At 48.0% G+C, this 15,301-nt stretch overlaps 1 protein-coding gene across 2 annotated transcripts in view; it reads right to left on the bottom strand.

Annotated features, from left to right (window-relative positions):
* Window positions 1-15,301, bottom strand: part of RABEP1 (rabaptin, RAB GTPase binding effector protein 1) — a 149,730-nt gene that overhangs the window by 58,644 nt on the left and 75,785 nt on the right. For both annotated transcript variants that reach the window (XM_033922011.1, XM_033922010.1), the window contains one exon: window positions 9,703-9,819. In XM_033922011.1, coding sequence (XP_033777902.1) covers window positions 9,703-9,819 — 117 coding nt within the window. The remainder of the gene's footprint in view (window positions 1-9,702; window positions 9,820-15,301) is intronic.

Here is a 15,301-nt window from a genome sequence, read left to right as displayed (position 1 = left end):
TCTTGGGGGTTTGGCTGGATTCTACCTTGAGTATGAAAGATCAGATCATTAGCTGTGGTCAAGTCTGCTTTCTTCCAAATGCGAGTTCTTAACATGGTAAAACCAATGCTGCCAAACAGCACAGTTACTTACCGTAACAGGTGTTATCCAGGGACAGCAGGCAGATATTCTTTACGCATGGGTGACGTCACCGACGGAGCCCACGGTACGGACCTTTTTACTAGAAAGTTCTAGTTGGCCGCACCGCGCGTGCGCGAGTGCCTTCCCGCCCGACGGAGGAGAGCGTGGTCCCCAGTTAGTATAAGCCAGCTAAGAAGCCAACCCGGGGAGGAGGGTGGGACGTAAGAATATCTGCCTGCTGTCCCTGGATAACACCTGTTACGGTAAGTAACTGTGCTTTATCCCAGGACAAGCAGGCAGCATATTCTTTACGCATGGGTGACCTCCAAGCTAACAAAGAGGGAGGAGGGATGGTTGGCCATTAGGAAAATAAATTCTGAAGTACAGATTGGCCGAAGTGCCCATCCCGTCTGGAGAAAGCATCCAGACAGTAGTGAGTAGTGAATGTGTGAACTGAGGACCAGGTGGCCGCCTTGCAGATTTCCTCAATGGGTGTGGAACGGAGGAAAGCAACAGAAGCGGCCATAGCTCTTACCCTGTGGGCCGTGACAGCGCCGTCTAGTGACAGACCGGCCCGAGCGTAACAGAACGCGATGCAAGCTGCAAGCCAGTTGGATAGCGTCCGTTTAGAGACCGGTCGACCCAAACGATTTGGGTCGAAGGTCAGGAAGAGCTGAGGGGACAAGCGGTGAGCCCTTGTACGATCAAGATAGTAAGCCAGGGCACGCTTGCAGTCAAGACTGTGCAATGCCTGTTCTCCGGGATGTGAATGAGGTTTCGGGAAGAAAACAGGCAACACAATGGACTGGTTGAGGTGAAAAGCTGAGACCACCTTTGGAAGGAACTTTGGATGGGTGCGCAGAACCACCTTGTCATGGTGAAAAATAGTGAACGGTGGATCGGCAACCAGTGCATGAAGCTCACTAACCCTCCTGGCAGAGGTGATGGCAATGAGGAAAAGAACCTTCCATGTCAGAAATTTGAGCGAAGTTGTGGCAAGCGGCTCAAAGGGAGGTTTCATGAGGGCAGATAAAACCACATTCAGGTCCCAGACGACCGGAGGAGGCTTCAGAGGTGGTTTGATGTTGAAGAGGCCCCTCATGAATCGGGAAACCAGAGGGTGAGCCGTGAGAGGTTTTCCTAAGACAGGTTCATGGAATGCCGTGATGGCACTGAGATGGACTCTGATAGAGTTAGACTTGAGGCCTGCATTGGACAGGGAGAGCAAGTAGTCCAGAACAGTTTCCACCGCTAAAGAGGTGGGATCGTGATGATGACGGAGGCACCAAGAGGAGAACCTGGTCCACTTCTGATGGTAACATTGGAGGGTGGTCGGTTTCCTGGAGGCGTCCAAAATGAGACAGACAGGCTGAGACAGATTTCCTGAAGAGGTCAGCCCGAGAGAAACCAAGCTGTCAGGTGGAGCGAAGACAGATTGGGATGTAGTAGAGACTGATGTTGCTGTGTAAGTAGAGTAGGAAACACAGGCAGAGGAATGGGATCCCTGGAGCTGAGCTGAAGCAGGAGGGAGAACCAGTGTTGACGAGGCCACCGGGGAGCTATGAGGATCATGGTGGCTCCGTCCCTGCGGAGTTTGGATAAAGTCCGCAACATCAGAGGTAGAGGAGGAAAGGCATAGAGGAACCGATCCGTCCAGTCGAGAAGGAATGCATCCGGGGCCAGACGATGAGGAGAGAAGAGTCTGGAGCAGAACTGGGGCAGCTGATGGTTGTGAGGAGCTGCGAATAGGTCCACCTGCGGAGTGCCCCAGCGAGCAAAGATGGAGTGGAGCGTGGGAGGGTCCAAGGTCCACTCGTGAGGTTGAAGGATGCGGCTGAGATTGTCGGCCAGGGAGTTCTGTTCGCCCTGGATGTAGACAGCCTTGAGGAAGAGACTGCGGGCCGTGGCCCAGGTCCAAATGCGAAGAGCCTCCTGACAAAGGAGGCGAGATCCGGTGCCGCCCTGTTTGTTGATGTAGTACATGGCAACTTGGTTGTCCGTGCACAGGAGCAGAACCTGAGGGCAAAGAAGGTGCTGGAAGGCCTTGAGAGCATAGAACATGGCTCGTAGTTCCAGGAGATTGATGTGATGAAGACGCTCCTGCGGGGTCCAAAGACCTTGGGTGCGTAGGTCTCCCAGGTGAGCACCCCATGCATAAGGGGAGGCATCCGTGGTGATGATCATGGAATGCGGGGGCAGATGAAAAAGAAGGCCCCTGGAAAGATTGGAGGAGTTCAACCACCATTGTAGAGATTGCTGAAGAGACGATGTCACAGAGATGGGATGAGAAAGAAGATTCGAGGTCTGCGACCATTGGTTGGCCAGAGTCCATTGAGGTGTTCTGAGGTGGAGTCGTGCCAGGGGAAGCACATGCACCGTCGAGGCCATGTGGCCCAGGAGGACCATCATCTGTCTGGCAGAGATGGAGTGATGAAGGAGCACCTGACGACACAGGCGGAGCAGGTTCCGCTGACGGTCGGAGGGGAGAAACGCCCTCATCAGTGTGGTGTCGAGAACTGCTCCAATGAACTGAAGGCGCTGCGTGGGAAGCAGATGCGACTTGGGGTAGTTGATCTCGAACCCCAGGAGGTGGAGGAGAGAGATGGTATGATGAGTGGCTTGTAGCACAAGCGGAGACGTAGGTGCTTTCACCAACCAATCGTCCAAGTAGGGAAACACCTGGAGGTTGTGAGACCTGAGGAAGGCCGCCGCCACAATGAGGCATTTGGTGAACACCCTGGGTGATGAAGCGAGGCCAAAAGGTAGCACTTTGTACTGATAATGGCGATGGTGCACCTGGAATCTTAGGTAGCGACGTGAAGCTGGATTGATTGGTATGTGAGTGTAGGCCTCTTTGAGGTCCAGGGAACATAGCCAGTCGTTCTGAGAGAGATGAGGGTAAAGCGTGGCAAGGGAGAGCATTCTGAACCTCTCCTTGACAAGACATTTGTTGAGGTCCCTGAGATCGAGAATGGGACGTAGGTCTCCTGTCTTTTTTGGAACCAGAAAGTAACGGGAGTAGAATCCCCGGCCCCTTTGTTCCAGAGGTACTTCTTCGATGGCATTGAGGAGAAGGAGGGATTGGACCTCCCTCAGGAGGAGGGGGGTTTGAGTTGAAAGAGAAGCAGACTCTACGGGAGGATTGTCTGGTGGAAGAGTCTGGAAGTTGAGAGAGTAGCCGTGGCGGATGATGTTGAGGACCCACTGGTCCGATGTGATGACCTCCCAACGGCTGAGAAAAATGTGGAGCCTGCCTCCAATTGGTTGAGGGAGAGGCAATGAGGGTGGAAGACTGGCTAAGCCCTGGAGAGAGGAGTCAAAAGGGCTGAGAAGGTTTGGCAGGAGGAAGAGGCTTGGCAGGTTGATTAGACTGTGCACGAGCCTGGTTGTGGTGTTGTTGGCGAGCCCGCCTAGGTTGCTGTGAAGGCGGGTTAAGCGGCCTAGCGGAGAACCTGCGCTGGTATGAAGACTGTGGTTTGTAAGGCCGAGCAGGAGGGGCCTTCTTCTTTGGTTTAATGAGAGTATCCCATCTGGTCTCATGGGCGGAGAGTTTTTGTGTGGTGGTATCCAGAGACTCTCCGAACAATTCGTCTCCCATACATGGGGCGTTGGCTAGTCGGTCCTGATGGTTGACATCCAGATCAGAGACCCTGAGCCAGGCCAGGCGGCGCATGGCCACAGCGATGGCAGATGCACGAGAGGTGAGCTCAAAGGAGTCATAGATGGAGCGCACCATAAATTTTCTAAGTTGAAGCAGGCTGGAGATGTGCTGCTGGAATAGTGGAACCTTGTGCTCCGGCATGTACTTTTGCATGGCGGAGAGTTGCATTACCAGATGTTTCAGGTAGAATGAAAAGTGGAAAGAGTAATTGTTTGCCCTGTTGGCAAGCATGGCATTCTGGTAGAGCCGCTTGCCAAACTTGTCCATAGTTTTACCCTCCCTGCCAGGAGGGGTAGAGGCATATACACTGGAGCCTTGAGTCTTTTTTAAAGTGGACTCAACCAGGAGAGATTCATGGGGCAGCTGGGGTTTATCAAATCCCGGGATTGGGATAACCCTGTAAAGGCTATCCAGTTTACGGGGTGCCCCAGGGACAGTTAATGGATTTTCCCAATTTTTATAAAACGTTTCCCGCAGGATGTCATGCACGGGTAACTTCAGGAACTCCTTAGGAGGTTGATCGAAATCTAATGCCTCCAGGAAAGCTTGTGACTTCTTGGAATCGGATTCCAGAGGCAAAGATAAGGCTCCTGATAACTCCCTGAGGAATTTTGAAAAAGAAGATTGCTCAGGTTTAGATGTGGTATCGGGGGCCGAGGGCTCTTCGTCCGACGACGATGCATCCTCCTCGGTACCGAGGGGAGATTCCTCCCAGAGGTCCGGGTCTCTGACATCGGTGTGTGCGTGCCGAGAGACTGGAGTGGAAGGTTCGGTATGATGAGCTTTAGACCGAGACTTGCCTGAGCGTACCGAGACGGTACCGGGGGATGAAGACCTGTGTCTGTCTCGGTCCCGGGAAGAACGGTGCCGGTCAGGTTCGCGGGAAGACCGGTGTTCCGCTCGGTCCCGAGGAGGATCGGATGTCGTCAGAGCTACGGTCTCGGCATGGGCATGGATATGCGGTGCCGAGAGAATGGGCATGGAGGGGTCCATAGGTACCGATGGCGTGGATACCGGTTGGACGGTGTGGGGCTCGGGCCGGTCTGGTACCGAAAGCAGCGGTGCCAGGATAGAGGGCAAGAGCTGTTTAAGTTGCTTTTGGAGTTGTTCCTGCAACTTATCCTGGAGGATGGCCGCAATGCGGTCATCCAGGGTTGGCACCGGAACCACTTTTTTCTGCTTTGGTTCCATGGGTGCCGCTCTACGCTCCGGCGATGAGGCGGCCGATGACGAGGCACTCACCGATATCGGAGCGGAGCGCTTTTTAGTTCGGCGTGGAGCCGAAAGAGCCGGTGTCGCCACCGAGGTGGGAGGGCGCTCAAGGGTGGAAGGCTTCTTAGCCGGCTTACCTGGCGCCGGTGGCGCCGATGTAATGTCAGGCGGTGTCGAGGTGGTCGGTGCCGACTTCGATGGTGCCGCAGTTGAAGAAGTCGAGTCCATAGTCGGGCCGGTGCCGAACAGCAGACTTTGCTGGATTTGGCGATTCTTCAAAGTGCGTTTTTTAAGAGTGGCACAGCGGGTGCACGAGTCCGCCCGATGCTCCGGTCCCAAACACTGTAAACACCAATTGTGTGGGTCAGTGAGGGAGATCGGGCGTGCACACCGCTGGCACTTCTTAAAACCGGGCTGCGGGGGCATGAATGTGAACACGGCCTCCGCAAAATCAAACCCCGAGGCCTGGATCGTGACAACAGGCCCCGCCGGGGCAAAGACAAAAAACGAAACAAAAAGAAAATAATTTTTTTTTTTTTTTTTTTTGGAAATGAAATAAAAAAGAACCCGAAGGTAAATAAAACGAAAAAAGAACGCGAGCGGGAAGGCAAAAGAGGATTTCAATCGGAGTTGAAAAACGCACGTCTTCTTCGCTCCGCGGAAACGAAGAAACTGGGGACCACGCTCTCCTCCGTCGGGCGGGAAGGCACTCGCGCACGCGCGGTGCGGCCAACTAGAACTTTCTAGTAAAAAGGTCCGTACCGTGGGCTCCGTCGGTGACGTCACCCATGCGTAAAGAATATGCTGCCTGCTTGTCCTGGGATAATATGATTTTTGGATTGTAGTACAGACAGCTGTTTTGCAAAAATTAGATTATTGAAATGTGCTGTATCTGGGGATGTTATCGGTGAGACTGTCCAAAATGCAGCTGCAAGACTGATTTGTGGTTACCAGTCAAATATCAGATTGTGTATAAAGTTCTGGTGCTAATTTTTAAAGTGTTACACTATGTGATACCTTAACATTTGACTCAGCCATATCAACTGTGCAGATCATTAAGTGTATCAACCATGCAGATCATTAAGGTCGGAGGGGACATTAAGATTGGTTAGTGATGGGCTTAGTAGTGTTCACTATGCAAAAATAAGGGCTTCAATGATTTCTGTGGCAGGAGTGCTTATTGGAATATTTTAGCAAAAACAAAAAAAGGCAGACCTAGTCACTTCAAGATTCGTTAAGGGGACACTCAGGAACACAGGCAGTACAAACCACACAAACCACCTACAATAGTGTGGATGATATAAGAATAAAGGGTGCTCTCAGTGTGAACCACCAGCGAGAGGAGTCCAGCTCCAACACTTCACTTCAAGGTAGAGGTAATAAACCCCCACCTGCACACCAGCATAGAGCACCCTGAGTGTGCTGAAAATCAAAGTGAAAATTTCCACCAATTAAGCCAATAAATCAACAAGTGAATAAACCAATGTGACCTGAGCGACCCCTAAACGAACCCTTCCAGCCAAACCCCCGGAAAATGCAACAGAAAATCAAACTGCACCATACAAACAAAAAATCAAAAACTCAAGTACTTATCTGAAAAATAACAGAACTGAAACACAGGAAAAACGCGCCAGGAGAGCAGGTTCAACCGCGCTGGTTTCGGGGAAAAGCCCTTCTTCAGGAACCTATCCCCCGACGAAAAGCAGCTCCCACTCCTACTGCTTTAGGAGGCCTCGGAGTAGAGGTATGTCAGTTTCACAGTGGGAGGGTTGTGGGGTTCTGCTGCACAAGGGGATGGGTGAGAGGGGACGAATGATGCTGCACATGGGAGGGGGAGAAAAGAAAGATGAAGAATTGGGGTAGAGGAGAGGAAGGGAGAGATGATTGTTGTACATGAAAAAAATAAGACATCCCAAAAATAAGTCCTAGTGCGTTTTTTAGACCCAAAATTAATATAAGACACTGTCTTATTTTTGGGGAAACACGGTATTTGGAGAGCCTCAAGAAAGAGATTATTATCCATCTTTCAAGAGCCCACAGTTCGCAATCACGGACTGACTACTCTTTGGTCTCCCAGTCTCTGTTCTATAAAGTGGGGGTTACCAGATCTCAGATCATGCTATGGTTTGAGTTAGATAATTTCCAGTGGAGTTCTACACAGTCTTTCAGGACTATATGGTTCAAACATGGCAGGATTATCAAACTTGTAATGCCCAACATCGACAAAACTCCATTCTTTTCTGGGATACAGTACTCCCCCCAAATTTGCAGGGGTTCCATTCCAGGAGCACGCACAAATTAAAAAAAACTGCAAATGTGGTTTAGGAGCGGATCGGAGGTGGAAGAGGGCTGCAGGGGTGGCGGCGAGCACTAAAAAAACAATATTTAGGCTCGCAGAAGGCTGATGGGGGGATGGTGGGGGGAGAGGAGGAGGAATCGGCTGTGCTGAAGGCTGATGGGGGGGAGGAGGAATCGACTATGCAGAAGGCTAACTGGATGACGGGGGGGGGGGGGGAAGAGGAGGAGGAATCGGTTGTGCAGAAGGCTGATTCGCGGGCTCAGTCATTCCCTGTATTTTCTGACCAGAAGAGGCAGTCAGAAAATACCATGAATGACTGAGCCCGCGATTCGTGAACCATGAATTTGCAGGGGTCTACTGTACTACAAAGGCAATATTTCATGGAGACATAATTTCTTGTTTCCCAAAGGCAGGAGATAAGGAAATCCTGAGACTAGAATGACACATATGCCACTTATGTATTTCTGCATTTCTCCCATATCTGCACTTCAAGAACAAATCATAGCATTGCAATTGATTAAATTCATTGATACATCAGCAGATTCTTAAATTCCAGAGTTATTATAAATTTCAACTCTACAATCAAGATAATTAAGAGTGGCTCCCTCTTGGCTAAAAGTTCGTCAATAGACAGGTTCGAAATGTTCAGGAAAGTTTATTAGGGATGATTAAGAAATTTAAATAGAGATTTTCAACAGTACTATGCTTCCCTTTATCAGGCCCCAGAAGATCAGAGACATACCTGGATAGTCTACATTTCCCTTCTTTGGATGAAAACTCCCAACATCTTTGAGAGCCCTATTCTAGAGTAAGAGATAAAATGGATGATTCGTCAGAGTTCCAATTATAAGGCTCCAGGTGTGGATGGTCTCTGGGCAGAATTTTATAAATGACTCCAAGACTATATTATACAGTGTCTAGGTGCTATGTTTCAAGAATATATTCAGGTAGGTCATTTACTGGATTATCTTTAGCACATATTGTAGTACTTCCAAAGTCATGGAAAGATCATACTCTTCCAGGGTCCTCCCAGCTAATTTTATTGTTAAATTATAAAATGAAGCTTTTGGTGAAGATCTTGGCTAATAGACTGGCTAGGGTTTTCCCTCAGTAGCAGAGACACAGATAGGCTTTGTGCAAGATAGGTGAGTTGAGGAAAATCTCAGGAATATCTTAGCTTCTCTGGATGTAGTTCAATGTGATAAACTTTGACGCAAAAAAAAAAACAACTTTCAGGGAGATAAGAGTCAAGATGGCATCAGGAGCAGACGTGCACGCTGAGCCGCGCCACTAAGCTGGTCTAGAATAGACTAAACTCCGAACTTACCCATTTGTGCTGCTTGACCGTGTGATGGGAAAGAGGAAAGGATCCTCACAGTCTGTACCTCCAGCGACCCCAACTCTGAGTCAGTTAGTACAGACGACTTTGGAGGGCTTGGTTCGACATGCAACTCAGAGGACACAGCCAGCCTCAGGAGAAGCTCCATTATTAATGGAAGCTCTTAGCGTCAAAGGGACCTCGTTTAGCCCCGAATTGAGACAGGCATCCATCCAGCCCAGAGATACCAGTTCTGTGCTGCAGGCAGCACTATGTCCCAAGATGAGGAAACGGAAGTGCAGAGCCCTGGAGGAGCGGCTGGGAGACTCCGTAGGATCGAAGATCAGGCCGAGGATCTAGCAACTATCTCCAGAACTGGGACTGAAGAAAAAAAACCCCAGGAAAGAGAGAATATCTTTTGGAAGGTTAGAAAAACCAGCCTATGCCCCCCCCCAATCCTAAATTGAACTCTTCTTAAAAAAAAAAGTTTTAAAAAAAACCTCCACAGCTGCTCTTCCCAGAAAAAAAAAGCTAATATAAATAGAGAATGCAGATTGAGCAAGTCTGTAGCCTTATAGCTAGGCAAATGTAGATAGACCCCAAAAAACATCACTGCAAACCCCATCTCAAATTTTAAAGCCTCAGCAGATCTCCCAGGATATTCAAAATTTGACTCCTCCTTCTTGATGATAAAGCCTGAATGTAGACCTCCCAAACATGAAGAAATTGCTTCTCTCCCAGCAGGCCTGCAAAACATCCATGAGAGGGACGGGTGAGCACTGGATAGTGACTCGAATATAAGATGAGACCCCCATTTTTCTGGGCCCAAAAATCTCATCTTATATTTGAACTTATACAGTAATTTTTAAAAAGTTTATTTCTGTGTACCAAGTGTATACCGTGATATATTTTCTACACCACAAATCCACAAGAATTTCCAAGTGAAACAAAGTTTTAAGCCCTGCTTGTAATGTGGCTCTAGGCTAGAATATTATTGCTATATAACTACTAGTAGTACAAACTGCAAAGATCATTTCAGTTACAAAAAGAAATTCACTTAGTAAACACATTGCTTTGTGATATTATGCTCACCTGCTGAGTGGTATCTGCGGTGCTTTGTTTCATATACTCTTCTAGATCCTGCTTATCTTTCATTGTTTTTTCAAGCTGGTCATTAGCTTGCCTCAGCATGACCTGCAACTTTTTCACCTACAAGGATCATAAGAGAAAAATAAATTGCCTTCTTCAAAAGCATTTTTCACCAAATAAGAGTAAGTCTGCCTTAACCATTAGTCACACTAGGCAATCACTCAGGGCAGTAATTTCAAGAAAGCAATAAAGTGAAGTTGCTTACCTGTAAAGCACAGTTACTTACCATAACGGGTGTTATCCAGGGACAGCAGGCAGATATTCTCACACATGAGTGATGTAACTGACAGAGTCCTGGTATGGACCACTTTAAAAGTGTATCCCCACTTTACAACTTTTGAAAGTTTGTGATAGCCCGCACCGCACATGCGCGAGTGCCTTCCCGCCCAATAAAGGCGTGCGGTCCCTCAGTTCAGATAAGCCAGCTAAGAAGCCAACCAGGGAGGTGGGTGGGTTGTGAGACTATCTGCCTGCTGTCCCTGGATAACACCTGTTACAGTAAGTAACTGTGCTTTATCCCAGGACAAGCAGGCAGCATATTCTCACACATGGGTGACCTCCAAGTTAACCAGAATGAGATGGTGGGAGTGTTGTCTTCAAGAAAATAAATTTTGCAATACTGATTGGCTGAAACAGCCATCCCGTCTGGAGAAAGACTCCAGACAATAATGAGAGGTGAAGGTGTGAACCGAGGACCAGGTGGCAGCTTTACAGATGTCCTCAAATGCAGTGGATCTGAGGAAAGCTACAGAAGCAGCCATAGCTCGGACTTTGTGGGCTGTAACACAATTCTCCAGTTGTAATCCAGCCTGAGCATAAAAGAAGGATATACAGGCAGCCAACCAATTGGAAATTGTTCTCTTGGAAACAGAACGCCCCAACTTGTTAGGATCAAAAGAGAGGAAAAGTTGTGGAGATGTTCTATGTGGCTTTATCCTGTCGATGTAATAGGCCAAAGTACGCTTACAGTCCAGAGTGTGAAGAGCTCTTTCTCCTGCATGAGAATGAGGCTTAGGAAAACAAACTGGAAGTACAATTGACTGATTAAGATGAAACTCAGAGACAACTTGTTATGATGAAAAACTGTATAAGGTGGATCTGCTACTAACGCTTGAAGCTCACTGACTCCCCTTGCTGAAGTGAGTGAGATCAGAAAGACAACCTTCTAGGTGAGAAACTTGAGATGAGCTGTAGCCATTGGTTCAAATGGAGGCTTCATTAATCTGGAAAAAACGAGGCTTAAGAGGTGGTTTCACATTGAAAAGCCCCTTCATGTATCTGGAGACCAAAGAATGAGAAGTGAGAGATTTTTCTTGGACTGGTCGGTAAAAAGTTGTAATAGCACTGATGGACTCTAATAGATGTAGATTTGAGTCCAGAGTCAGAGAGATGAAGAAGATAGTCAAGCACTAGATCAACTGACAAGGAGGCTGGATCATGATGATGGAGAAGACACCAGGAAGAAAACCGCATCCACTTTTGTTGGTAACATTGTTGAGTGGCCAGTTTTCTTGAAGCATTTATAATGTCTCGGACTGACTGAGAGAGATGAAAATCAGATGCATTCAGCCAGAGAGAACCAAGCTGTCAGGTGTAAGGATGGCAGGTTGGGATGTAGAAGAGATCCTTGATTAGGCGTAAGCAGAGTAGGAAAAACTGGTAGAGGTATTTGCTCCCTGGTGCTGTTGAAGTAGAAGGGAGAACCAATGTTGCCTGGAGCAAAGAGAATCATGGTGGCCGACTCCTGCTTGAGTTTGAAAAGAGTTTTTCAAAATGAGAGGAGTGGGATGAAAGGCATAGAGAAACATCTGTGTCCAATCTAGGAGAAATGCATCCACCTCCAGATGGTGAGGTGCGTAAAGTGTGAAGCAAAATAGGGGCAGCTTGTGATTGTGGGGAGATGCAAACATATCCACTTGAGGAGTGCGAAGATGAAGCCTGGCCAGAGGTGTAACATGGACTGTGGAGGCCATGTGGCGTGCTGAGATGGTCTTTAAGAGAAGCACTCGCCGACACAGTTGCAGAAGAGTATGAATACGCTCTGGTGGTAGGAACGCCCTCATTTGAGTGGTATCTAGAATGGCCCCATGAACTACAGACTTTGGGATGGATGAAGTTTTGATTTGGGAAAATTGATTTTGAACCCTAAGGTTTGAAGAAACAAGATGGTGCGATTCATCGCCAGAGGAACAGTCTGAGATGAAAGATCCTTGATCAGCCAACTATCCAGATAAGGGAAGACTTGGAGACTGTGAGGCCTTAGGGCTGCCGCTTCCACCACTAGGCACTTCGTGAAGACCCTCGGAGAAGAAGCCAGGCCGAAGGGAAGCACCTTGTATTGGTAATGACGATGACTGAGTTGAAAACAAAGATATTATCCAGAAACCCGGTGAACTGGTATATGAGTGTAAGCTTCCTTGAGGTCTAGAGAGCATAGCCAGTCGTTCTGAGATAGGAGGGGATAGAGAGTTGCTAGGGATAGCATACAAAACTTTTCTCTTAATAGAAACTTATTGAGAGCTCCGAGATCTAGAATCAGACGCAGGCCCCCCATTTTCTTCGGCACGAGAAAATATCTGGAGTAAAAACCCTGAGATTGCTGGTTGACAGGAACTTCCTCGATGGCATTGAGTAGGAGAAGGGACTGAATTTCCTGAAGAAGAAGAGCAGTCTTCGGAGGGTTAGAAGCAGACTCTCTTAGAGGATGATTTGGAGGGAAAGAGTGGAAATGAAGAGAGTAACCCTCTCGAATGATTTGTAAGAACCAGAGATCAGTGGTGATGAGCTCCCAACGATGGATATAAGTCTGAAGATGCCCTCCAATGGGTAGAGGGAGAGGTAGAGGGTGAAATAGTGGAATGTTGGCTATGCTCTGCAGGAACACATCAAAAAGGCTGCGGGGCCTTTGGTTGAGAAGCAGGCTGGTTTTTCGGTTGACGTGTTTGCTGTTTTTGCTTTTTCGGTAGAGGATGAAAAGGAGCAGAAACCTTGGCAGAAAACCGGCGTTGATACGAAGAAGCAGGTTTGAAAGGTCTGGATGGAGGTGATTTTTTTTCTTTGTTTTAACCAAAGTATCGCAATGTGTTTTGTAGGCGGACAGCATTTGTGTGGCATTTTCCATGGAATCACCAAAGAGCCCATCACCCGGACAGGGAGCATTGGCGAGATGATCCTGATGGTTGATGTCAAGATCAGACACTCGTAGCCACACCAGCCTGCGCATAGCCATGGACATGGCAGCTGCTCTAGAGGTTAGCTCAAAGGTGTCATATGCAGAGCGAACCATATATTTCTGCAGTTGTAGAACAAAGAGGCTACAAGTTGTTGGAAACCATTGGCCTTACGAGCAGGAATATATTTTTGAAAAGGAGAAAACTGTTTGACCAAGTGTTTGAGGTAACAGGAAAAATGAAAATGATAGGTTCCTGATCTATTTGCCAGCATGGAATTTTGATAGAGCCGGTGCCCAAACTTATCCATCGTGCATCCCTCTTTACCGGGTGGAACAGAGGAATAGACACTGGCTGACGATGACTTTTTCAAAGTGAACTCCACCATGAGGGATTGATGTGGTAGCTGCTGTTTGTCAAATCCTGGGAGAGGTATCACTTTGTACAGAGACTCTAGCTTCTTTGGAGCAATTGGTATGGAGAGGGGAGTATCAAAGTTTTTATAAAAAGTCTCTCTCAGAATGCCATGCAACGGTAACTTCAGCATTTCCTGAGGAGGCTGATCATAATCAAGCGTTTCAAGAAATTCTTTGCTGTATTTGGAATCCACCTCCAAGGTAACAGAGATCTTTTCCCATCTGACGGATGAATTTTAAAAATGAGATCTTGTCAGTAGGGGAAGAAGCTCTGGTAGGGGAACGGCGAGGAGAGCCTGATGCCAAAGAACCCTCAGCTTTTATTGAAGATGGGGTTGCTGGACCTGAGTCTACCAATAAGTCCTGTAACACCGATGGGGATTGATGATGTGATTGGTGACGGTCCGGTGTCAAGGTGTAAGTTTACATTTACAGGACACCTTGCCAGACTCAGTTGGTGTTACATACTTCGATGTCGATGAAGAATGATGTCGAGATGAATGATGCCTCGATGTCCGCGTCATGGATCTTGAGGTATCCTGTCTAGTTAGCATGTGTTGGCATATGAAGGGTGCCAGTGGCCGCTGCAATGATATGCTCAGGCTGGACCTGCACCGGGAGAGTTGAAGTCAACACCGGGAGAAGGTGAGCTGGAGCCAACATTGGAAATGTTCTACGAGCTCCTCTCTAAGCAGGGCATCGATCTTCTGTTTTAGAATGAGCACCGGTACAAAAGGCTTAAGCTTTTTGGCCGGTACCGAATTTGCAGCAACAAGGTCCGGTGAAGAGGATGCCGATGTAGAGGCACTCACCAAGACTGGAGCCATGTGCTTACGGGACTTTTGCGAGGACGGCATGACTCAACTCGATGCAACTTTGACCTGCGTCCCGGAGGATGAAGGGGAAGGCTTCTCAGCCGGCTTACCTAACAGTATGGTGTACTCAGAGACTGGAATCTACGCCAAAGGTTCCACCGGTATTAAAGTCTTCGGTGTCATTTCAGTAGATGGTGCGGTTGGTGTCGGCGAGGATATCAGCTCCCCTTCCATACTGACACTGAAAAGCTTGTGCTGCTGTAAGAAACGGTTTTTAGGAGTCCATTTTTGTAAGGAGGATCAGCGCTTGCACGTTTTGGCATGGTGCCCAGGCCCCAAACATTGGAGACACCAGTTGTGAGGGTTAGTTATTGAAATAGCCCGAGCACAGCGACCGCACTTCTTAAATCCCGTCAGCGGCATGACATCGACGGGAAGACCGCCTCAACCAAATTAAAATTGATGGTTGAAGTAGAAAATAGGCCCCGCCGGGCCAAAACCCTTAGACAGTTAACTAAAACTATTTATTTATTTTTTATATTCTAGAAAAAAAGAAAGAATATGACTAAAAAGTCAGAAAAGCGAGAGAGCAGGAAGGCAAGAAAACGTTCAACGGCCATTGAAATGAGACTTCTTAGCTCTGTGGAAACCAAGAAACTGAGGGACCGCGCACCTATGTCGGACGGGAAGACACTCGCACATGCGCAGTGCGGGCTATCGCAAATTTTGTAAAAGTCTTAAAGTGGCGATGCACTTTTGAAGTGTCTGTACTGGGGCTCCGTTGGTGACGTCACCCATGTGTGAGAATATGCTGCCTGCTTGTCCTGGGATAACGTGTGTCAGTGCTTTCGTTTAGCTAGAGTAAGGTTTTTTGCTTACTGGGCAATATGTAGGGACTGCTGCCCTTCATGGCCTCTCTCCTTGCCATGTTAGTTTGTCTGTAGTTTTTATATATATATATCGCTATCTATATATCTCTGAGGGGACTGAGGAGGGTAAGTATGGTTGCATTTCCCTGCTGTCCATGGAGAGCCCATGTTACAGGTAAGCAACTTCTTTTTCTGGAGACAAGCAGGGAAAATGCAGGCACACTTGGTAAGTCCCTAGCTATGAGCTGTATGAATATGGGTGGTGGAAAACG

This window comes from Geotrypetes seraphini, chromosome 15 (genome assembly GCF_902459505.1).
Source record: "Geotrypetes seraphini chromosome 15, aGeoSer1.1, whole genome shotgun sequence".
NCBI classification, from domain to species: domain Eukaryota; kingdom Metazoa; phylum Chordata; class Amphibia; order Gymnophiona; family Dermophiidae; genus Geotrypetes; species Geotrypetes seraphini.
This window is presented reverse-complemented; position numbering and strand designations above follow the sequence as displayed.